Source organism: Scyliorhinus torazame, chromosome 18 (genome assembly GCF_047496885.1).
Source record: "Scyliorhinus torazame isolate Kashiwa2021f chromosome 18, sScyTor2.1, whole genome shotgun sequence".
Lineage (NCBI taxonomy): Eukaryota > Metazoa > Chordata > Chondrichthyes > Carcharhiniformes > Scyliorhinidae > Scyliorhinus > Scyliorhinus torazame.
In genome coordinates this window covers 96,000,950-96,026,255 of record NC_092724.1, presented here as the reverse complement: position 1 = coordinate 96,026,255, position 25,306 = coordinate 96,000,950, and the positions used below count along the sequence as shown (strand labels likewise).

Below are 25,306 nucleotides of genomic sequence, written 5' to 3'. Positions count from 1 at the left end.
TCTGAACATTTAACGTTCCCATCCTGTAGATACTTTAACATAGGCTCATTATGCTCCTGTATCATACCACTGAGTATATACACTTCTTGAAGACTGTTAACCAGAAATCTGGAATTCCCTTCGGCTCTTCCATCTCCTCATCTAATTTTTCGTCCTTCACCTGGATTTGCTGGTAACGTAACTATAATGATTTATTGATGAACACGTGGAGGAATAACATACAGAATACTATACTACTTGAGTTCCGCGAACTCTCCTGGAACTACCCTATGTGCGATTGTCCTGTTGAATGCCTTACTACCAACTGCCGAGTGTCCCACATCACGTGACCTATGTCTGACACCACCAACTAGTTGGAGGTCACATTATTAACTATGTACAATACTATTCACAGGCATATCACCACAGACACTGTGTCTGAGCACTGTGGGAGGCAACACCACACGTGCAGCAGCCAACATCCTGTTGTGCGTTTCTTTTACTCTGTCTTTTCTGTGGCTCTGTCCCAATTATGGCAATCAGTGAGTTTGCCCTTTTTATGTCACCTACGGCCGAATGCATAGAGTCGCCAGGTATCGAATGATACCACCACATGTTTCAACCGGCTATTGGTCAAAGAGCCAAACACCAGTTAGTTAGTTCAAGGTCACGAGTACTTTATTTACACACAATTAGTCATGCAACATAAATACTACTAGTTAACTACACCTATCAACTAAGACAACCTGTACTTAACTTCGGGCACCCAGCTTAGGTCAGAAAACAGTGGCCGCTGTTCGTTTCTGGATCTCTCGGGTTCGAAGGAGTAACTGCAGCTCAGTTGGGCTCATCCGCCTGGTAGCGGGCGTTGAACTTGGACTCGCTTCTGGTGTTGCTGCAATTGGCAATGGCCGTGACCGGAGTACCAAGGCCAGGAGAGCGGCAAGAGAGAGCGAACATATGGCAAACTCTTCTTCTTGGGGTTGGGGGGGGGGGGGGGGGGTTCGCTCTCTTTTGGGCTGTCCTTCGATTTGGGCCTTACTAATTGGGTGATCCCTGATCACTCCGTTCGATTCCTTAGCCAATAATTGGGCGGGGATCTGGATGGCTGGGCGTGTCCCAAACGGTCACTGACCCTGTTGTTTGCGTTTCCCTTGAACAGGGAGTGGTGCCGAAATGTCTGGGACTGTCCCGGTTGCTTGAGTACCAGTCCTTTGTTTTGGGGAAGGTGGCCCATCAAATGCTAATCGGCCCCATTAAAATGCTAATTGGACGGAGTTTTGATACCGACTGGATTTCTTGTTTACGAATATGCATTTCAGGCTCTGAGCCTGCCCGAGTCTTGCCTTGTCCATTTTACCCGCCAGGCTTTGCGGGTTTCTCTGTACCTAGTTGGAAATGGCCATCCCAGATCGCTACACTCCATCCTCTTGATCCTCAACGCGAAGCGTGAAGGATCACAATACTGGGTCTTTGTTCTCTGAAATGCCAGGTACCCTTAACCAAGGACAGGTTCTACTCTACTCTGTTCTATGGGTCCAAAAACATTTTCCCTAAACAACATATGTCCAAGAATTTCTAGGGGGCCATTTAACATTCAGTAAAAAGGGGAACCTCTAACTGTCTCTTAACTAGATTACACTCATGCTGCTATTTAACAATCAAAGAACTTATCTTACAATACAAAAAAATCCGATCGCAGTATCACATTTCTTCCTATCGCTAACATTCACATACAGAGAAGTAACTTTATTAACAAAAACAACAACCGCGGAATTTATTTAGGAGAAATGTTCAGAAAGAGTGTGGGGTTTGCTGGAGTCCGAGGAAGGAGGCTCTAAATGTGTATACTGGAGTGCGGGAGGCTGCTCTCCTCCATTTTTGCAATCTAATTGTCTGAATAACACTGTACAATATGGCTATCACTAGTAAGGCTTCCACTGTGTAGGACAGTGAATACCACTTGACGAGGTTCTCTCACACCATGTGGGAGTATCGGTGGCTGGGTGTGTGGTGTAGTGTCCGGGCTGGGGGTGTTGTGTTGGGTGGTCGTGTTCGGGGCCTATGTGGTGAGGGGGGTAGAAGTGGGTAATGCCGCAACTGGACTGTTCCAGAGACGATCATGATGCCAATCATCAGGGTTGTCTTCATCTTATTCAGGCTTTCCTTCGCCGTCGAGTATCTTCGTATCTTCCTAGGGGAACAAGCATAGTATCTGTTATAATCATGTTGTTTAACATCTCGTATGTCTGACTGTTTCTCCTTAACGTCAATTTCCCATTATAATCGTCACCATATGTGACTCCCTCATTTTTTTTTTTAACAACCATTTGCGGAGACGAGACATACGAAAATAATATTCTGTGTCACCGTGCGAGCACTCTCGCAGCCTGTGGTCGATGGGCTGAGTGGGCGGACAATTTCTCCGTCCTCTGCAAACTTGTTTTTCCAACCAAGTGTTTCTGACATGTAAATAGTATGTGGGGGATAGCAACCAAAGGGTTGCCGAAAAGGGCAAAAGTTGTGGCAAAAAGCATTCTTTACATCACAGGACTAGAAAAGAACAGCAAAAGAGTTTTGAAAACAAGTATCTGAATGGGGTGGTGCGTATGATCCATGGCAGGGCAAGAATGGGTGGGATCCCCGGGTAGGGTGGTGAACAGTGTCGTTGCTCCACTACCCGAGCTTGGCTGCCCAAATGTATAGGGGGTCCCCAGGCAGGGCGGGGATAAGTGCCTGAGTGACCTTCCAAGAGCGGTAAGAATTTGTAACTATATGGCCTCCAGACAAACTTGTTTCACTAACTGCCATGTGGCATCGGAAGAGTAATTATGAGTGCATCAAGAAATTTGGTGTGAGACCGAAAGAATAAACTGTATCAAATATTTTAGTGAGATCGACACAAATAGTCGCACAAATAACAAACATTCAACTTTAAAAAATAACAAATTAAAGAAAGAAAAGCGGGCTGCCTCCATCAGAGTACAAGTCACTGTAAATCTAAATCGGTTCCTGACTCTCATCATCTGGACACCTCAAGATTCCATTTCAAAAAGATTTCAAAGGGGTTACCATGGTGGGAGTCAGACTCAGAGTTGTCACCATCTCCCGGGTGCCAAACTCGTTCATGGAGTTTGTGTGCTAACGCTGCGTGTGCTAATGTGGGGTCCATTTCATCATTCTTCGTCAGGCGACAGGAATTGTCACGGTGCCAGTGCTTCATGTTCCGTAGGGAGGTTGCAAGGGGGCCGTCGCTATCGTTGGGTGGTGGGTCAGGTTCCGGTGTGGGCAAATAAATTGTTTCAAAGAGGCTGAGCGTATCGTGGTCGGGGTCTCTGGGCCTGTAGTGCCTGGGGCCTGGTTCGTGGGATCTTTGTTCGGGTCTCTCGGGAGCTTCAGTATTGCTGTCGCTGTCTATAGCAGCCAAATCAAGCGTCAGGGTGAAATTTGATTCTGGGGGTGGGGTCAAGGTCGTGTCTGTAGACATGCTGCTGCTGCTGGGGGAGGGGGAAATTGGGTTGTCAACAATGGGCGGGTCCTCATTGTCTGCCATCACCAATGAGAGGTGGTGCAAGTGGCTGCACTGCGTTCCATAAACCTTCAGCTGATTTACATGGAACCAGCCTGATTTTCCGTTTGGATACGTGATTTTATAAACTGAGGGCTTACTTTGTCCGAGATTGAATAGGGTCCTGCAAATTTAGGGGAGAGAAATGAGCTAGGGTTGTATAAGGTGATCATTACTTGTTGTCCGACTGTATACTCTGTCGGATGTACTGTTCTATCAAAGCTGGCCGTACTCTGCTTTTGTTTAGCGCCTAGTCGAACAGCTGCAGCGAGCTGTGCTGCTTTAATATTCTCTACCATGTGCTGGACTGCTTTCTCATGGGTCAGGGCGGTGACTGCAGGGCTGGCCAAATCAAGTCCGAATAAGTATTCGGTACCCTTCATGGATCGTCCGGTCATGAGGGTATGGGGGGTATATCCTGTTGAGCTCGACACAGTGTTCCTAATAAACATCAGTGCGAATGGGAGCACTGTGTCCCATGTTGTGTTGTGCTGCTGCACCATTTTCCTAAGTGTGGCCTTTAGCGTCCGATTCATGCGCTCCACAATGCCGCTGGACTGCGGGTAATAGGCAATGTGGAACTTTTGTTTAATCACAAATATCGTCATCACATTTTTCATGACCCTTTCCGTAAAGTGGGAACCTTGGTCCGGGGGGAGTCCCCATCTCGTAAAAATTTGCTCTGTTACGATCTTCGCCGTGGACTTGGCTGTGTTCTCGAGGGAAACGCTTTGACCATTTTGTAAATGTGTCTTATCACCACTAACACATACTTGTATCCATTTTTGCAGGGGCGGAGGGGACCAATATAATCCAATTGAAGGTTTGTCCACGGGCCATTTACAGGGCAGGTTGGCATTGCTGGGATTTTTTCGCGTACCTATCGGGGTTGTTTTGAGCTCAAATTAAACCGTTTTTGACGTAACGTCGGTTTTCAAATCAGGCCATCAGAAGAGTGGTCTGAGGTGGGCAAGGGTGAATTCAATCCCTTGGTGTCCATGTCCGTCATGCAACTTACAACTTACATTCCTGTCCTGAGTGGGGACTACATAAATTCCATCTTTTAAAACTCTCATGGACCGTCACAGAATTCGTAAACTTTTCATAGGGAGCTGGAAAGTTTCCTTTTAAAATATCTTTTCACGCTTCGTCTTCTTTCGGTGCCTGGGCTAGGTCTTGGATGTTGGTCTGTGAGACCTGAACTGCGTGTACTGGGGCACTCTCGGCGGGTTGCCAAAAGTGGCCACGTTGTGAGCCTGCCTTCGCTAGGGCGTCAGCTTTCACATTACCGGGTGGCGAGGAACGATGGTGACTTCTTACTTTGACGATGCCATATTTCCTGCCTTTAGCTGCCTGAAGTATATGTTTGAGCAGTGGGGCTGATGGTAGAGGTTTTCCGTCGGCGGAAATAAATCCTTTCGATTCCCACAGGGGTAAGAAATTCCTTAGGCCGTTGCAGACATACAAACTGTCCGAATATATGTCTGCAGGGGTTGGGAATGAATCGGTGCTGGACAATGTAAGCAATGGCCGCTAACTCGGCTGCCTGCGAACCTAAGTGTCCAGGCAACTTTAAAGCTATCTCTTCTAAAGTGCGTCCCTGCGCCTGTTATCCTTTTTCCCTCGAGGACTGTGGAGGAGCCATCTACGTAAATTCTCAGTGCTTTGTCTGTGGCATGGGGTCCGATACCTGTCTTTCTTGGTACCGACTTGGGAACAAAGAGGCCTGTGCTGTGCGTTGGGGCTATGATCTCACACTCGTGGGGTTCCTGCATAATGCAAATTATCGGCCAGAAACGTGTGCGTTTTTGTCCGTTTTACAGTGATGTCGCGTCCCTGTAGGAGTAGGGTCCATCGCGCTGCTCGAATTTGTGCCGTCTTTTAGTCTGCCGTCCAATAAAAGCTGTGTCGGGGTGTGCTCGGTCAAAATGGTTACTGGGTTGAGTCCGGTTATGTGCGAGAAGTACTGTACCGCCCAGAAAACTGCTAACAGGTGCCCCTCGCAGGCTGAAAATCCTTGTTCCACCGGATCTAAGACTCGTGAGGCATAGGCTACGGGTCCTAGACGATCGTGCCTTTCCTGCAGGAGTGCGGTTGAAAGGGTTCGGTCTGTGGTCGCTACCTCTATCGCGTATGGGGAGTGGGGATCTGGAGCTTGCAAAGCGGGGGCTGTGCTCGGGGTGCGTTTCAATGCATCCACGGCATCCGTGTGCTGTGGAAGCCATTTCCATGAGGCCTGTTTCTTTAGTAGCTCGGAAAGTGGGGCTGCTTTTGTGGCGAATCAGTCTATATGGTTCCGACAATATCCAACCAGTCTTAAAAATGACCGGAGTGCTGTGACGTTTTGGGGCAAGGGCAAATTTACAATGGAATCAATGTGTTTGAGTTCTATTTCACGCTTCCCATGCGTGATGACCATACCTAAATATGTGACTTTTTCCTGAAGGATTTGTGCTTTCTTGGGGTTAATTTTGCATCCAATCGTTGTAAGGAGTTCTAATAATTCCGAAAGAAGTGAGATGTGCTCTTCCTTGGTGTCAGTCTGTAGGAGCAAGTCGTCCACATACTGAACAAGGTATTCGGGGCGGGAAAATTTAGATAATCCGTTTGCCAATTGTCTGTGAAAAATGGAGGGGGAGTTGTGGAAGCCTTGTGGAAAGCACGTCCACATGTGCTGCTGTCCCTGGAAGGTAAACGCAAATTTATACTGGCATGCTTTGTCCAGTGGTATGGACCAAAAGCCATTACTGATATCTAATACCAGAAACAAAATTCGACTGGAGTCCCTGTCTCAACATGGTCTCGGGACTTGTGGGAACGTTGGGGGCTGCTAGGGGAGTCACTTTGTTCAATTCTCTGTAGTCGATGGTCAGTCGCCATGATCCATTGGGTTTTCTTACTGGCCAAATCGGGGCATTATTTGTCGATGCAACGGGTCAAATCACGCCTTGACTCAATAAACTTTGAATTACCTTGGTCATCTCTCCCTCGGCTTGCTGGGGGAAGCATTACTGTTTCTGGGGCTTGGGATCGGGACCTGTAATGTTTACTACACCTGGGATTTTGCCGCAGTCGTGCTTGTGCTGGGCAAATGCTGTTTTATGTCTTTTCAAGACCTCTCTAACCACTTTGACTGTGGTAATGGTTTGCGGATCAAACCAGTACTCCTACTGAGCTGATTCTATGGGCATAATCTCCTACTGTGAACGTGGCGGGGGCTCGCGCTGCTCTAGCCATTTTCCATATGCATCGGTTGACTGGGTCGAATGAAAGGTTGTGTGCACTCATGAAATCGATGCCTAGAATGTGTTCTGCTGCCTGGGGCAGGTCTACTAAAACAACCAAATGTTCTGTCCTAATATTACCAAGCTGCATGTCCACAGGGGCTGTGACGTGTCCCTGATGGAGGTGACCTGTAAAGCCACTAAGGGTAATGGTATTCGTAGTGGGCCATATCTCCTTCTGGTACATGGTGGAGGAGTTTAACGTGGTTCGGGACCCTCCTGTGTCCCAAATGAACTCTACGGGGTGTTCCCGGACTGTGCCTGCAACTACCGGTCTTCCGGACTTATCCCAAATGGTACCGCAGACCCAAGTTGGGGAGCCCGAACACCGTCAATTGGTGTCATTCATGGCCGAATTATCTAGTCGGTACTAACGCTGTGAATGGTTCGGTTATTGGTTCTGGGGGAGGCGTTTGGGTGCTGATTCCTTTGCTGCTTCTGGGGGACTTGACATTCTTGGGCGTAATGTCCTTTCTGTCCACAATTATAGCATTCCTGTGTCTTGGGGTGTTGCGCTGTACCTCTGCCTTAATTTACCCATGCGGGGTCTTGGTGTGCCCTTACTGGATTCATTGTGGCGTCTACTCTCTCATGCTCTGTCTTTTTCTGTACAGACTGTTCCCAAGCTCTGGACAATCGTTTCAGAACCCACACTTCATTGTGTGCTGGTTCTGAGGAGTCGTAACTGGCGCATGCCTTCTGTCCTGCCTCTGTGGCATGGGATACCAACGTACGGGTCCATTTGGCCGTATTGTCTGCTGATAAATGGGAGCGGGCTAACTTGCCAAATACAGCAGTAAAATGGATCCAATGGCGTCCAGCAAACACTGTTGGATGCTCTCTCTGCACTGGTTGAGTCAGTCTACCGGATCTCTAAAATGGCCCTGTTTCATTTCTTGGAGGCTACATCTTCCTACATTTTGTGGGTCGGGAAGGGCTGAACTAACTGAGGGGTCTAAGCACATAACTATGAGCTTAACCTGTTCCGGCTCGTCTAAACCATACATGAGGGTTTGTTGTTTCACGAACTCGAAAAATGTGGGTCCGATGTGGGGTGGAAAGTATCTATCTTCTCGCGAGCATCTCGTAACTGGGTGGTGTACATAAAATCGGGTTGGCCTTCCGTGGTAACCCTGCGCGGTGTGGTAATGGGGTTCATTGGGTTGGGTGCTGCCTCTGCAGCCGGTGGTGCGGGCGCTTTTCTTTTCGGAGCCTGGGGGGCTCTATTTTGATTCTTGGTCTTGCTTACGTACCGTTGGGCCGTTTCACTGTGTTCCTGACAATTGGGGCCGTCTTCCTGGTCTAGCTGTGGGCCAAAGGTGTCTCTAAACCCATTTTGAACTGATAGCAAGGAACCCAACCTTGCAATTTGCTGCCTGCATTTGGCATGGTCCACCGAACTCTGTCTCTGTTCCGTGGTGGAACTGTGGAGTGCTCGGAGGGCTGCTTTTAGATCATCGCACTGTTTTTTTAAGTGCTGTACCTGATTCTCTGCCTCTTCTCTTACCATTGCAGCACGTTGTGTGTCCTGGTAGGCCTTATCGTATTGGATTTGGAAGCTGCTAAGGTGGGCGAGACAGGATTGATGTGCCCTCTTGACATCATCAATTTCCTTGTCCTTCGCTGCTAACTGCTCCCGGAGCTGTACATTTAATCTCTCGCTTTCACTTAAGTCTCACTCTCTGCTTTTCTCCTTCTCCTCTAGCTGCTTGCGGAGCGTCCACACGACCTCCTCTGTGCCTCGCAATTGTGCCAGACAGGACACAATTGCCACCGGCTTACGAACCTTAGTCAAACTCTTTTTATGAATCTCGGTCAGGCTGTCCCACCAAGTCTGTCCTATGTTGCCAGGACCTGTCTCTTTATTCGCACAAAACTCAAGCCATAGGGGCCATCCTTCTCCCCTTTAGGTATCTCCTAATCTCTTCTTCCCATACGGGACACTGTTCTGATCTATTGGTCGCTGCGACCTCGGGCTCTTGTGGATTCATAAGGCATTCCATTGCCTTCATGGCCATCCCTACAAATACTTCTGACTCCCGGAAATTTGGAACAAGGGGGAATAAAGCGGTGGTGCAAACACGGGTACGGCTCAAGCTATTTTCCGGTTTACGCAACTCCCGAAAGTTTCACGCAACAAAATCTATCGAGTTTACCTTGTATCCCTTTGTTAGTACGCATGCAAATTACACACTTCCGAATTCTGGACGTTTGATCGATACTGGTTTCGCTTGTGGTTTCTTTTACTTTGCCAGTTTGGATTCTAATTCAACTGCTTTTGTGGGTTCTCTCGGAGTGACACGGTCACTTCTGGGTCGAGTCCCGTCAGATGTCGGCAATAACTGTTGTGCGTTTCTTTTACTCTGTCTTTTCTGTGGCTCTGTTCCAATTATGGCAATCCGTGAGTGTGCCCTTTTATGTCATCTACGTCCGAATGCTTATGTTGTCGCCAGGTATAGAATGATACCACCACAAGTTTCAACCGGCTATCGATCAAAGAGCCAAACACCAGTTAGTTAGTTCAAGGTCAAGGGTACTTTATTTACACACAATTAGTCATGCAACATAAACACTACTAGTTAACTACACCTACCAACTAAGACAACCTGTACTTAACTTTGGGCACCCGGCTTGGGTCAGAAAACAGTGGCCGCTGTTCAATTCTGGATCTCTCGGGTTCGAAGGAGTAACTGCAGCTCAGCTGGGCTCATCCGTCTGGTAGCGGGCGTTGAACTTGGACTCGCTTCTGGTGTTGCTGCAATTGCCGATGGCCGTGACCGGGGTACCAAGGCCAGGAGAGCGGCAAGAGAGAGCGAACATATGGCAAACTCTTCTTCTTACACTCCGGGGGGGGGGGGGGGGCGGCTCTTTTGGGCAGTCCTTCGATTTGGGCCTTAGTAATTGCGTGATCCCTGATCACTCCATTCGATTCCTTAGCCAATAAGTGGGCGGGGATCTGGATGGCTGGGCGTGTCCCAAGCGGTCACTGACCCCGTTGTTTGCGTTTCCCTTGAACAGGGAGTGGCGCCGAAATGTCTGGGACTATCCCGGTTGCTTGAGTACCAGTCCTTTGTTTTGGGGAAGGTGGCCCATCAAATGCTAATCAGCCCCATTAACATGCTAATTGGACGGAGTTTCGATACCGCCTGGATTTCCTGCTTACGAATATGCATTTCAGGCTGTGAGCTGCCTGAGTCTTGGCTTGTCCATTTTACCCGCCAGGCTTTGCGAGTTTTTCTGTACCCAGATGGCTACAGTCCGAACACCCAGCGGATGAGATACAGCTCCGGGGTCACGGCCGAAGGGTGGGTGAGCGCTATGGGGAGGGGGCCAGAGCCCATTCCAGGTGAAGTTATATGCGGATGTCTGGGGTCCGTTGAGGGGGGCCTACGGCACCCGGGAGTGTGTGGCAGGGCAATTACGGGTGTGGGGAAGATCAGCGGGGGAATGGAGGGTTCCGGTGGTGGTAGCCACCACTGTTTATCAGTCTAATACCATCTCCCAATTCCTTACAGATATTGAACGGTATGGACGGTATGTTAGACCCCGCAGAACAGGTCCTAGTTGTGCTGCTAGTAGGCTGGGTGGCCAGACGCCGGAGATAGCGACAGTAGCAGCGTCTGCAGAGGCTCGAGGCGGTGGCAGCCCATGTGCTGGACCCCACCCAACATGTTTGAATAGATGATGGACAGCTTGTGCCGCAGGAGGCTCTGCCTCAACAAAGAGACTGTGCGGCACCTGTGCCATGTCCTCCTGGAGGAGGAGGACACCCGCTCTCTGTTACTGTCAAGGTCACTGTAGCCCTGAACTTTTACACCTCAGAATCATTCCAAGGGTGGAGCGGGGACCTGTGTGACATCTCTCAGGCCATAGACCACAGGTGCCTCTGACCGGTAACAGATGCCCTGTTTGCCGGGCTGAAAACTACATCAACTTTGACATGGATCAAGCCCAACAAGATGCCTGGGCAGTAGGATTCTCTGCCATCGCCGGGATGCCCCAGGTCCAGGGGCTGATGGATTGCACGCACGTCGCCTTGCACGCACCGGCTCAGCTGGGAGTGCCCTATGTTACAGGAAGGGGTTGTAGTCCCTTAATATACAATTTGTGTGTGACCACATGAAGATCATGCACATGTGTGCACCTTTCCCAGGGAGTGTACATGACAGTTACATGCTGGGGCAGTCAGACACCAGCCTCTGAGGATTACCCCAGGATGGCCAGTTGGCTCTTGGAGGATAAGGAGTACCCACTTAGGACCTGGATAATGTTGCCTTTTTGCCCTTTATGTGAACCACAAACTGTTTCTTATAGTGACCAAATGACCACACAACCAGTATGTTAGCTCAAAATCACAGCTTATTAATAACACAAGACTTGTATCTCTATGCAATAATACACGTGGCTCCGTACTAAACTACACCTAACAACTAAGATGACCTTTACTTAACTTTGAGTGACCGGCACTTTGCGAGATAAGGCCTTTATCCGGGTCCACTTGGTCGGTTGGAAGTCTTCAGGTTCGTCTCGGCTGAGCTCGTCCTTCAGGTAGCGATCGGGGGTCCTTGAACTTGGCTAGTTGATATGCTGCAATTGGTCGCACACAGTTCGGTCCAAAAGAGAACGATCTCCAGTGCGCAGGGCTTTTTATCCTTCGTCTCTTTTGCGCCCTTTTGGGCGGTCCTTACTCCAAGTCCAATGGATCGATAGGTTTTTTGATCACCCTCATCGATCTTAGCCAATTAGGGGGCGGATACCTCGATGGCTGGGCGGATCCCAGCTATCATTGTCCCAGGCACGTAGGCCTTTTCCAAATAAGGAGAGGGTGGCACAATGAGGCTCATGTGGCCACCCAGGCTACCATTGAGCAGTGCACCGCACTGCCCAAAAGTCGGTTCTGATGTCGCGATCGCTCCGGTGGTGCCCTTCAGCACACCACCTGGGGGGTGAGGGGGGGGGGGGGGGGGGGGTCTGTCATCTCGATCGTCAGCCATGGCGGCTCTCCAATGACTGCACCATCTTGACAACGCCCTCGGTGATGCTCCTCAGTGATTGGGACATGCCCTGCCATGCCTCGCCAATGCCCATCGATGACTGGATCAAGCTCCACAGCACCCCTGCCATTCCCATCTGAGAGCGGGACATGCCCCGCAGCACCTCATCAAGGTCAGCCTGGTACTGGATCACGTCCCCCAGCGAGTCGGACATTCTGCCGAGGCCCTCAGCCATGGCCATCACCGACTGTGCCACACCTTGGACACCTTCATCATACTGTTGATGTCGGGCACCAAGCTCTCCACTGCGGTCACCACCCTAGCAGTGTTGGCCTCGGAGCCACGCATTGCACGTAACATCTCCTGCGCACGTTGCGTCTGGGACTCCTCCAACCGGTTATGGACCTGCTAGAGTATCGCTGACATCTCCGTCTGAATGTCCCGGCCGTTTCCTAACGTCCCCAATCAGCTCCGGGATAGCCTGGTCCATAGGCTCAGCATCTGGCTAGCAGCTTGCCTGGCTAGACCTCCGACTGCTGTCTCGCCTGGGCGTTACTGCCTCCACCTGATGGTCATAAGCAATTGTGTGGTGTTCACCAGATTGTTCACTAGAAGCTTGACCACTAACGTTCCTACCAAGGTGTGTCTCTCTGTGCTGGTGGACGGCGGGGGATGACCGCTCTGATGCGTCGATTATGGCATCCACGAGCTCTCCTCCGAGGTGGTCTCATGAAATTCTCATGGTTCTCATGAAAATGAAATGAAAAGCGCTTATTGTCACAAGTGGGCTTCAAATCAAGTTACTGTGAAAAGCCCCCAGTCTCCACATTCTGACACCTGTTCGGGGAGGCTGGTACGGGAATTGAACTGTGCTGCTGGCCTGCCTTGGTCTGCTTTAAAAGCCAGCGATTTAGCCCTGTGCTTTATGGGAGGCAGGTGAGGGGGACACCAGGGATGGACTAGCGCCGTCAGCTGGCGGACCTGCTGGAGAATGAACAACTGGTCAGTGCGAGGTTAGGGCCGTCTGAATGGCAATAACCGCTCACGTTTGACAGGTCCTTATGGTGGAACCCGGTGGATCCTCACGTCTGCGGCGTGCGCCAACCTCCACATTAGTGACTGCTCTGTCCTTGGCCACCCCATCACCTCCAGGGCCCGTTCCTCGAAGGTCATGAGGATTCTTATATGAGCACCCCTCCACCAGCCTGGGCCCTCTCCAGGCCATTGTGGGAGAGCTTTTCCTGCGGAGACACAGAGAGAGCATTCTTCGCTGCATGCATGGTTCACAGTGGCAGTGGTGGGTGAAGAGAGGGTTGCGGGCTGCATGGGTTGGGGTAGGGATGGTCACGGGCGGAAAGGTCTGTGGGGGGAGTGGGGGGGTGCGATTGGAGTCAACTCACCTGTGCTGCCCAACATAGGTCATTGGCCTTCTTGCAGCCCTGGAGCCCAGTCCTCCAGGTCATGCTTCCTGAGCTGATGGCAGCTGCCACTTCACTCAGGCGGCACTGGCAGCCCTGTGGCTCACTCTCCGGGACCCTCGGGGGAACAAGATATCCCTCCTGGCCTCGACTGCATCCAGGTGACCAAGGTCCACGTCTCCAGACCTTGTGGCTGGTTGTCTCAGCGAGCTGAATGGGGTTAGCTGTTTAAGTGCTTGATAGCGGGGGTGCTGACGAGTGCGGTCACGGCGAATCGACTGGCAAACCTTCATTTGCGGCTTAAGCTATGGGGCCTCGGAAAGTGGACCAATTATCGTTGCATAGCTGGGAAGCTCGCGACAGATCCCGCTACCACACTTAGAAATCTTTCCGGAGAAGCCTGCCCTCCAGTATAGACTACACATGCAAGTTCATAATCAAAGACCCCACAGGTCCAAATCATACCCATTGCTCCTTCTTTCTTTCTTTCTTTTTAAAACAAAAACGCATTTTATTGAAATTTGTATCAAAGTAGGTTACAGCAAATAAACACCCCAGGAAATATTCTTCCCAAACAATCAACTATACAGTTTGTACAGATTTTTCTTTTTCGCCCCCCCACCCCCCTGTGATGAACAGCTCCTCAAACACGGTCACAAACATCCCCCACCTTTTCTCAAACTCCCCTGCTGAGCCCCTTAACTCATACTTTATCTTCTCTAACCGCAGGAAGTCATCCACGTCACCCAACCATGCTGCTATTCCCGGTGGCAATGCCGACCGCCACTCCAGCAAAATGCGTCGCCGTGCAATCAGAGAGGCGAAGGCCATGATATCGGCCTTCCTCCTCTCCATGAGCTCCGGCTTCTATGAAACCCCAAATATCGCCACCAAAGGGTCCGGGTCCACTCCCTCTTCCACTATCCTGGCTAAGACCGTGAACACTCCTGCCCAGAATCTTCCCAATTTTTCACAACCCCAAAACATGTGCGCATGATTCACTGGCCCCCGTCCACACCTCTCACTCTCATCTGCTACCCCCTGAAAGAACCCACTCATTCTCGCCCGAGTCCTATGCACCCTGTGCACCACCTTGATCTGTATCAGGCTCAGCCTTGCACAAAAGGAGGTCCCGTTTACCCTTCGCAGTGCCTGACTCCATACTTTCCAATTGATCAACATTCCCAACTCCGCTTCCCATTTCTCCTTGCTCCCTGCTCCCCCAGCCACTTGTATATATCCCCAATTCTTCCCTCCCTTTCCACATCAGGTCCTGGGCAGCAGGGTAGCACAAGTGATTAGCACTATGGCTTCACAGCGCCAGGGTCCCAGGTTCGATTCCCTGCTGGGTCACTGTCTGTGCGGAGTCTGCACGTTCTCCCCGTGTCTGCGTGGGTTTCCTCCGGGTGCTCCGGTTTCCTCCCACAGTCCAAAGACATGCACGTTAGGTGGATTGGCCATGATAAATTGCCCTGAGTGACCAAAAAGGTTAGGAGGGGTTATTGGGTTATGGGGATAGTGCTTAAGTTGGTTGGTGCAGACTCGATGGGCCGAATGGCCTCCTTCTGCACTGTATGTTCTATGTTCAACATCCGGAAGCAGCAGTCGCTCCAGCAGGGTGTAATCCCGGCAATCTAGGGAACCCCTTCCAGACCTTTCGTGCAAAGTCCCTAACCTGTAGATACCTGAACTCACTACCCCTCGGCAGCTCTACCCTCTCCCTTAGCTCCTCCAGAGTGGCGAACCTTTCCTCCAAATACAAATCCCTCACCTTGACCAGCCCCACTACCCTCCACCTCCTGTATACACTATCCACCCCCCCCCCGGGGCTCAAACCCATGATTCTCGCACAGCAGCATTGGCACCGGCATCCCTTCCACCCTAAAATGCCTCCTCAGCTGATTCTATATCTTCACCGTGGACTGCACCATTGGGCTCCCTGAATACCTACTCGGAGCCATTGGCATGCTGCTGTCACCATAGCTCTCAAACTAGACCCCTTACAAGATTCCTCCTCCATCCTAGCCCACTCTACCCCTTCTCCTTTCCACCACCGCCGCAGCTTGTCCACATTCGCCGCCCAATAATAATGAAGCAAGTTTGGCAATGCTGCCTCTGTAGCAGGGTCCTCCCCACCCTCGGCACCTTCCCCGGCCATACAAAGTCAGAGATGATTGTGTCCACTTTCCGAAGAAAGGCCTTTGGTATAAAGATTGGGAGAGCCTGAAAGATAAACAAGAACCTCGGCAGAATATTCATTTTCACCACTTGGACCCTCCCCACCAACGTTAAAGTGCAGTGTATCCCACCTCTTAAGATCCTCCCTGGCCTCCTCCACCAGCTTCGTTAAGTTACACTTATGGAGCCCCGTCCATTCCCTCGCTACCTGAATCCCCAAGTACCTAAACCTATCCCTCGCTATTGCATCCCCCCTAAATTAGCCTGCTGTGCCAGCTCATTCACTGGGAATACCTCGCTTTTCCCTACATTCAGCTTGTATCCCGAGAACCCTCCAAACCTCCCCAACAGGCTCATAATCCTTCCCATACTCTCCAACGGATCCAAAACATACAGCAAGAGGTCATCGGCAGAGAGCGACACCCGATACTCCCTCTGTCCCCTCATTATCCCCTGCCACTCTGCAAACCCCCTGAGAGCCATCGCCAATGGCTCTACGGCCAGCGCAAACAGCAGTGGCGACAGCGGGCACTCCTGCCCGTACCCCTGTGTAAGTCAAAGCTTTGTGAGCTCATATCATTCGCCCTCACCCTCGCTCTTGGCGCCACATACAGCAACCGCACCCATGCCACAAATCTCGGCCCAAACCTTCCCAAAACTTCAAACAAGTACCGCCACTCCACCCGATCAAATGCTTTCTCTGCGTCCATGGACACAACCACCTCCGGTACCAGAGCTCTCGAGGGATTCATCACCACATTCAACAGTTGTCTTATATTACTCGCGAGCTGCCTGTCCTTCACGAAGCCTGTTTGAAGCAACCACCCCCGGGACACAATCCTCCATCCTCCCCGCCAACAAGTTAGCCAATACTTTCACATCCATGTTCAATAGTGATATGGGTCTATACGACCCACATTCCACCGGATCCTTCCCTTTTTTGGGGATTAGTGTGATTACCTCCTGCTTCATCATCTCCGGCAACTCCCCCTTTTCCAGTGCTTCATTAAGCGCCCCCAACAGGTGTGGTGCCAGGTCCGCCGCAAATTCCTTATAATGGAGAAATTCCAGCTCGTCCTGAAACCACCCCATGTCCCCCTCCTCTCCTCCTGGGTCTGCGTCATAAAGTCCCTGGTGATACTCTCTAAATGCCTCATTTATCTTCCCTGACTCTGACACCACATCCCCAGCCCCAGCCCGGATCTTCAATATTTCCCTGGACGCAGCCTGCCTCCGCAGCTGGTGCGCCAGCATTCGGCTCGCCTTCTCCCCATACTCGTATTGCACCACTCTTGCCCTACGCAGTTGCCCTACCGCTCTCCCCGTTGTCAGCCCCTCAAATTTTCCTCCTCGCCAATCCCTCCACGGTAGCCACCCTCGAATATTCCCTGTCCACCTCCACTGTCTCGCTCACTAGACGGTCATGTTCCGCACTCCTTTCCTTATTCGCACAAACCGTAAATGAGATCATTTCTCCTCAGACCACTGCCTTCAGTGCTTCCCAAAAAATGCCCGCCGACACCTCCCCATTCTGATTGAACTCCACATAATCCCTAATCGCCAACCGCACCTTATCACAAAAACCTCCATCCGCCAACAACCCCGAGTCATACCTCCATCCCGGCCTCTGCTCTCGTCCCGTACTGAAACGAATATCCAGCCAGTGGGGTGCATGGTTCAAGATAACTATCCCCGCATACTCCACCCCAACCAAAATCTCCCAACTCACGACTAAGTAATCAATCCTCGAATACACCTTATAGACGTGTGAAAAGAAAAGAAGGAATACTGCCTTCCCCCTGGGTTTTGAAAGCGCCATGGATCCACCGTACCCATCCTTTCCATAACCCCCCCCCCCTAAAAGCTCCCTTGCCATTCGTACCCTACTCATCGACCTGGGGCTCGATCAATCCACCCTCGGCTCCAGGACATTGTTGAGATCTACTCCCATGATTAACTGGTACGTGACCAAATCCGGGATTGCTGCCAGCAACCCCCTCCTAAAACCCACATTATCCCAATTTGGGGCATACACATTTACCAACACTACCGGTGCTCCTTCCAATACCCCACTCACAATCACATATCTCCCACCTGGATCCCTCACCTCCTTCGCACTCACGAATCCCAGTTTTTTTTTGCTCATTAAAATCACCACACCACTCGATTTCAAATCAAACCCCGAATGAGAAACCTGCCCGACCCACCCCTTCCTTAACTTAACCTGGTCCTTCACACGGAGGTGTGCCTCCTGCAAAAAGACAACCCCCGCTTTCAAGCTCCTGAGGTGCCCGAACACTCGCAACCTTTTAACCGGCCCATTCAGTCCCCGGACGTTCCACGTTACCAACCTTACCGGTGGCTTGCGCCTCCAATCCCCTCTACCGTCCGTCATCTTCCCCACTTAACTCCTGCCCTCACTTCCGTTCACGCATAACCTGCTCGCATGGCTGCCCTGCCAAAGGCACACCCTAATGACTTCCTCCTCGCCCCCCCCACCACTCCTCATCTCAAAGAAGAAGGCCTCCTGCTGGCCTTGCCCTCCCCCACCCAAACAAGGACTTCTCCTGAACTCCAGGTAGCCTTCTCCAAAAGCAAACAAACAGATGTTAAACACAAACAGTCCCATAAAACAAACTTTTCACCCCTACAACTCCTTACAATCTCAACATTGAACAGAACCCCCCCCCCCCCCCCACCACAAAAAAAGGCGAAAATCCCCCAATCCCTACACTCACTTCAAACATGCTCCCGACCATTACATAGTGCCAGCACCCTGGTTCCCAAGCATTGTCCACTCAGTTCTCCCGCAGTTTATGCTCCTTAATGAAGTCTTCGGCCGTTTCTGGGGTCTCGAAATAATACTCCCGGCCTCCGAACGTCACCCATAATTTCGCCGGGTAGAGCACCCCAAACCTGATCTGCTGCCGGTACAGCACCGCCTTGGCCTTGTTAAACCTGCCTACCGTTTTGCCAACTCGGCTCCGATATCCTGATAAATACTGATGTTATTTCCCTCCCAGTCGCAAATACGCTTTTCCCTGGCCCACCGTAGAATTTTCTCTTTCTCCACAAATTTATGGAGTCTCATGATCACCGCCCGTGGCGGTTCCCCAGTTCTAGGCTTTTGCCTCGGCGACCTATGCTCTCGGTCCACTTCAGGGGCCTTATCTAGCACCCCTTCTGCCACCAGCCCATCCAGCATCTTCAAGAACTTATCTTATGGCACTCACACCTTCCACTCCTTCAGCCAGGCCCACTATTCGCAGGTTCTGCCTTCTCGAGGCATTCTCCTGCTCCTCCACCTTTGCCCTCAAACGTTTTACAAAGGTCTCCTAGGAGCCTCACCTCCACCTCCAGAGCCACCACACAATCGTTGTGGTCCGGGTCACTCCTTCAATCTCCCGAATCTGTGACCCCTGCATCTCCAAACACCCCTCCATCCGCTCCAAAGTACTCTTCAGGGGGGCCACAGCTTCTGCAATGGCCTTTGCATGATCCTCATGCATTTCTTTCGTCTGTTTATGGAATTCCGCCTTGATAAAAGTCATCAGTTCCTATATCTGGGGCCTTACAGCTTGCTCCTCCCCTGCCTGCATGCTGGAAGAGACTGTCTGTGAAGCACATGACTTGTTTCAACTTTCCAACCGATACTCTCACTGTTTTCTGCCGGGTCCGGTGTTCAGAAGACGTACCATTCCAGGGGTAAACTACTCCTCTAACTTTCACGTACGCCTTTTCATCAAAATTCCACCCGGATCTGGGTAAAAAGAGCCCTTTTCTGTGACTTTGAACAGGAACAGCCCTTTATGTGACCAATCACTCCATGGTCACAAGCGGAAGTCCTGAAGGAGCTACATGATTCAGAGTACACTCCCAATGTGCTGGAAATGTAGACGTTCGAAGAAATTGGAAATAATTTGTGTGCATGATGTGCAGTTTACATGGTTATTTTCATAAAATAGTCATCAATTCCGTCACTGCCTCCAGGGTCATTCTATTATTAGTATTCCAGCATGAAATATGAATAGTATACAGAGAATATTTGTTGGGGTTGATGCTCTGATTTTTTATATTTTGCTTTAGAATATTTGCAATCAACGTTTGAACCACCCAAACCTTGCCCTTATCCCATGTCTTTTTTCTGTACAACTTCCCTCCTATCCAAAATATGAATAATGTAGAAATCTTCATGGTTTCTAGTGTTTCTGATACTTTGAAATTTCATGACTACTGTTTTGAAATGGTACTGTTTTGAAATGGATATATCAACAGCTGCTGCATGAATATTGCAGTAAACCTTTTTCGCTGTTCGTGAGAGGGAATAGATTCAGAACAAATTCAGGTGGATCTTTGGGCTGTAAGTCCTCTGATTTTCAATGGATTGTTTACTTATTTAATCATGATCATCTCTTTAGAATTTAATTTTTCTTCAAACAGGCAATGTCCATCTCCTTGATGTTGTTTCTGATCATAGTTCTGTTAATGGAGATGAGGTGGATAGAGGAAGAATACTACCCCTTGACCAACAGAAGCAAGAGGTGCATGGCCTTTCACCTACCAGCAGTTCTTCCAGCAGGCATGGTATGGAACCTGGTGGCATTCCTCGTTGCCCATCACCCGTGTACAGCGATCCTTTTCCATCTGCTAGCAGCCTGCTATCGAATGGCTCGCATATCAGCGGATCAATGAGCTCTTTGGATTCGGAAACAAGTGGCAGCACAGTAACAAGTACAGATAGTCACCATGTTGAAGCTATGACCAGCAGAGCCGACCATCCACGAGTCAATAGAGAATTTTATGAAGCTGAACTCAGAAAGGTGGGAAAGCGGACACGAATAAGGAGTCCAGAGAGAGGCGAAGCAGAGCAACCGACTAGACAAGAAGGAAGGTACTGATAATTCTTTCTTCTTTTGTAGTACTTTACTTACTTAATTTTGTATAATAATAAAAAAGAAGGTAGGTAAGGGGGTAGAGAATTAATTTATCTCATTTGCCTATTTTGTGAAGTGCACATAATTTATGTTAAAATATGTGCACAAAATAATTGGATATATTGCAAAGAATATTTACCAGTGTACAACAGATCGATCAATTTTAAGAACCTATTGTTCCGTGTTCCCACATGCACTCAAAAACTGACATCAGGTAATTTTATTATGATTATAGCCAACTAAGACATTTTGCAAGCAACAGAATATATGTGGGTTATTTTTATTTCTGCTAACAGAGTTTCCTCAAAATAGGTATGCATTTTGAACCCATGCCAAACTACATTGGGCAAAAATCGCTGTCATCCTTGATTTGCTCCATTTTTCATCTTCCTATCGCATTATCATCATTAGGATCATTGACATTGTGTTCTTTTAACTTACAAAATATTTTTGAATGATTTAATTCATCCCCCGATTTACCATCGCCATCAAGATTAATTGTGAAAAGTTTCTTAATATTGTTAATATGCCCTGCAAGCAAACAAACATTCATGTGCTACTCGGAAGGGACAAATTGGTGATACAGTTCCTATGTTTATGGCAGTGGCACTCTTGAGAACCACGAAAAGACAGGGTGTGTGTCATGTGCTAGCAACGGTAATATTGCTCTACTATGCTGTCATTAATTAGTTTTACAAAATGTTTTCTCCCCAGTCCACCTCAAAGACAAAATTCATTTCAGACACCATTCAGCCATGGACAAGTGGACACACACAAATATGAAGACACTTCCATCCTTCTATAGCACTCGCACTCATGCTTCTAGCAAGTATCACAGTACTGAACTTAAAGCAGGAATCCGATCTGCATTTTCTCATTTCTTCGTGTTTTCTCGACCTTCCCAACAACTTATGCGCTTTTAGCCTAACTTTAGTATCAACCGCTGCTCCGCAGAGATGAATAGGCTGAAGACTGCTGATGCTTTGATGTTGTGATCTCTTTTGCGCTATATGGGAAGACTGAAACCATTGTATTTGGCTACTACCAGTAAGTCAAATCTGTTCCCCTATCTACCAGTGTCTCCGATCAAAGTTAATGTTAATAACCTCGGCATTCTGTGGTTGGCCGTGGCTCATTTGGATTAGAATCATAGAATTTACAGTGCAGAAGGAGGCTATACGACCCATCGAGTCTGCACCAGCTCTTGGAAAGAGCACCCTACCCAAGCCCACACCTCCACCCAATCGCCATAACCCAGTAACCCCACCCAGCACGAAGGGCAATTTTTGTGTGAAACTAAAACAGATCATTTCGTACATGAAAAGAAAATATGCAATAGGGAGTACAGTGATTGGAGATGTAAGAAAAGGATCTCTGAGAGAGCTCGCAGAGAGTCGCCACACCAGTGCCATCTTGAGATAGTCGTCATACTACGGCGAATGTTCTGGTACACGGAGGGAGAATTCAGAATGTCCAATTCACCAAACAAGCATGTCTTTCAGGACTTGTGGGAGGAAACCCGAGCATCCAGAGGAAACCTACGCAGACACGTGGAGAACGTGCAGATTCCTACACAGGAACACGGGAATAGAACCCGGGCCTCCAAAATATCACCCAAACATATCAATAGAAGACACATTAACCAAACAAAACAGTCATATCAAAACATTCACAACCATCGAGGAAAATAAGTGACCAAAACCAAATAGCCCATTTGCACACCCACATTTGAGTCAGAAGGTTGTAGGATTGAGTCCAACTCTCAAAACTTGAGCCCATAATCCTTATTGAGGGAGTGGTGTATTCCATCTTCATTTCTTTACTTCTTACTTTTACAACTTCCTATATTCGCCCCATCACAAAGTCCCAACTCTTTGACACATCATCTGACTTTGCTCGAGGGTCATCCTATCTGCTTTCAAAAATCACATCCATGCCTTTGTCATCTCCAGAATCAACTATTTAAATGCTTTTGTGGCTTGCCTTCTATCCTCCATCACCGTGTAAGACCACAAGACAGGAGCAGAATTCGGCCACTCGGTCCATCGAGTCCGTTCCACCATTCATGGCTGATATTTTTCTCATCCCCATTCTCTCCTGCCTTCTCTCCATAACCCTGATCCCCTTATTAATCAAGAACCTATCTATCTCTGTCTTAAAGACACTCATTGATTTGGCTCAGACTCATGATCAAAACCATTCATGGTCTCACTCCCCGATCTTTGTAACCTCATCTAGCCCTGCAAACTTACCAGAATGGTGCATTCCTCCAACTCCGAGCTGTTGTGAATCCCCACTCCTTTAGCCCCACATTTGACTTCCATGCCATTAGCTGATTATACCCCAAGCTGCGTGATTCCCTCTGTAAACCTCGCTGCCTCTCAACCTCTTGCCTTATTTCAAAACCGGCCTTAAAACATCCCTCCCTGGTCAAGCTTTAAATTATCCCCTCTGATATCTTTGTCTTGATGTCAGTTTATATTTTGCACTTCTGTGATATGCCTTGGATTTCTGTTTGCGATGAAGGTGCTACATAAATACAAGCTATTTGTCATTAGTACTTCACTGCTCAGTAATTTAGCTAGTGGTGCATTTTGGCACTGAACCCCTCGGTGAGGAATATTGAGAAATATTAATTTGTTTTAATAACTGAGCGTAATTGATTTTTTATTTCTAATTTTAGATCTTGTTGTTTTTGAACTCCATTATTTCCATTTGCTTATCCTCTTAATGTGCATCATTTAAAATAAAATAAAAAAAATTTTATTAAAGTTTTCACAAAATATCAACAACAAAATGTAAAAGGAACCCAATAGAATTAAATACCAAACAAAACAACCCAGTGCCCCCTATACATAAATAATAAATTAACACCCGTCGAAACACATAGCAAACATAGCAAATATATACAACCCCTCAGATCCCCCAGTATAGACAAACAAAAATAAAATAGAACCCCCACCTCCCACCCCACCGGGCTGCTACTGCTGACCATTGTCTACCGTTCTGCCAGGAAGTCTAAGAACGGTTGCCACTGCCTGAAAAACCCTTGCACCAATCCCCTCAAGGCAAATTTCACCCTCTCCAATTTAATAAACCCCGCCATATCGTTGATCCAGGATTGCACGCTTGGGGGCCTCGCATCTTTCCACTGAAGAAGAATCCTTCGCCGGGCTACCAGGGACGCAAAGGCCAGAATACTGGCCTCTTTCGCCTCCTGCACTCCCGGCTCCTCTGCAACCCCAAATTCTGCGAGCCCCCAGCCCGGTTTGACCCTGGATCCTACCACCCTCGACACCGTCCTCGCTATGCCCTTCCAAAATTCCTCCAGCGCTGGGCATGCCCAGAACATATGTGTGTGGTTTGCTGGGCTCCCTGAGCACCTAACACACCTGTCCTCACCCCCAAAAAACCGGCTCATCCTTGTCCCGGTCATGTGTGCCCTGTGCAGCACCTTAAACTGTATGAGGCTGAGCTTCGCGCACGAAGAGCAAGAGTTCACCTTCTCTAGGGCATCTGCCCACGTCCCCATCTGATCTCCTCCCCCAACTCCTCCTCCCACTTACCTTTCAGCTCCTCCACCGAGGCCTCCTCCTCCTGCATCACCTGGTTCGTTGCCGAGATCTTCCCCTCTCCAACCCACACCCCCGAGAGCACCCTGTCCTGTACCGTGCATGGCGGCAGCAGCGGGAATTCCACCACTTGCCGCCTGGCAAACGCCCTTACCTGTAGATACCGAAAGGTGTTTCCCAGGGGGAGCCCGTACTTTTCCTCCAGCTCACCCAGGCTCGCGAACTTCCCATCCACAAACAGGTCCCCCAATCTTCTGATCCCTGCCCTGTGCCACCCTGAAAACCCTCCATCTATTCTCCCTGGGACAAACCGGTGGTTCCCCCGTATCGTGGTCCACACCGAGGCCCCCACTTCCCCCCTGTGCCGCCTCCATTGCCCCCAGATTTTGTGGGTAGCCGCCACCACCGGGCTCGTGGTATACCTCATTGGAGGGAGCGGCAACGGCGCCGTTGCCAGCGCCTCCAGACTCGTACCCTCACAAGTCGCCGTCTCCAGCCTCTTCCATGCCGCCCCCTCCCCCTCCATCACCCACTTGTGCACCATCGCCGCATTGGCGGCCCAGTTGTACCCGCAGAGGTTGGGCAGCGCCAGCCCCCCCCCATCCTTACTCCTCTCCAGGAACACCCTTCTCACCCTCGGAGTACCTCGCGCCCACACAAACCCCATTATGCTCCTGTTGACCCGCCTGAAGAAGGCCTTCGGGATAAGAATGGGGAGGCACTGGAACAGGAACAAAAACCTTGGGAGCACCGTCATCTTGACTGACTGCACCCTACCCGCCAGGGACAGCGGCAACGCGTTCCACCTCTTAAACCCCTCCTCCATTTGCTCCACCAGCCTCGTGAAATTGGGCTCCCCAGCTCCTGGCCACCTGGACCCCCAAATACCTGAAGTTCCTCTCTGCCCTTTTTAGTGGGAGCTCGCCAATCCCCCTCTCCTGGTCCCCTGGTTGAACCACAAACAACTCGCTCTTCCCCATGTTGAGCTTGTACCCTGAGAAATCCCCAAACTCCCTGAGGAGCCTCATTACCTCCGGCATTCCCCCCACCGGGTCCGCCACATATAGCAGCAAGTCGTCTGCATAGAGCGACACCCTATGCTCCTCCCCACCCCGCACCAGCCCCCTCCAGTTCCTCGACTCCCTCAGTGCCATAGCCAGGGGTTCAATCGCCAGTGCGAAGAGCAGGGGGCACAGGGGACACCCCTGCCTCGTTCCTCGATGCAACCGAAAGTACTCAGACCTCCTCTTGTTCGTGGCCACACTTGCCATCGGGAGTACAACAGCCTAACCCACCTGATGAACCCCTCCCAAACCCGAACCTCTTCAGCACCTCCCACAAGTACCCCCACTCTACCCTATCGAAGGTCTTCTCAGCAT

The 25,306-nt window shown here is 49.8% G+C and overlaps 1 protein-coding gene across 2 annotated transcripts in view; it reads left to right on the top strand.

The window, feature by feature from the left end:
• Positions 1-25,306, top strand: part of LOC140395378 (uncharacterized) — a 663,783-nt gene that overhangs the window by 320,580 nt on the left and 317,897 nt on the right. For both annotated transcript variants that reach the window (XM_072483065.1, XM_072483066.1), the window contains exon 7: positions 19,862-20,312. In XM_072483065.1, coding sequence (XP_072339166.1) covers positions 19,862-20,312 — 451 coding nt within the window. The remainder of the gene's footprint in view (positions 1-19,861; positions 20,313-25,306) is intronic.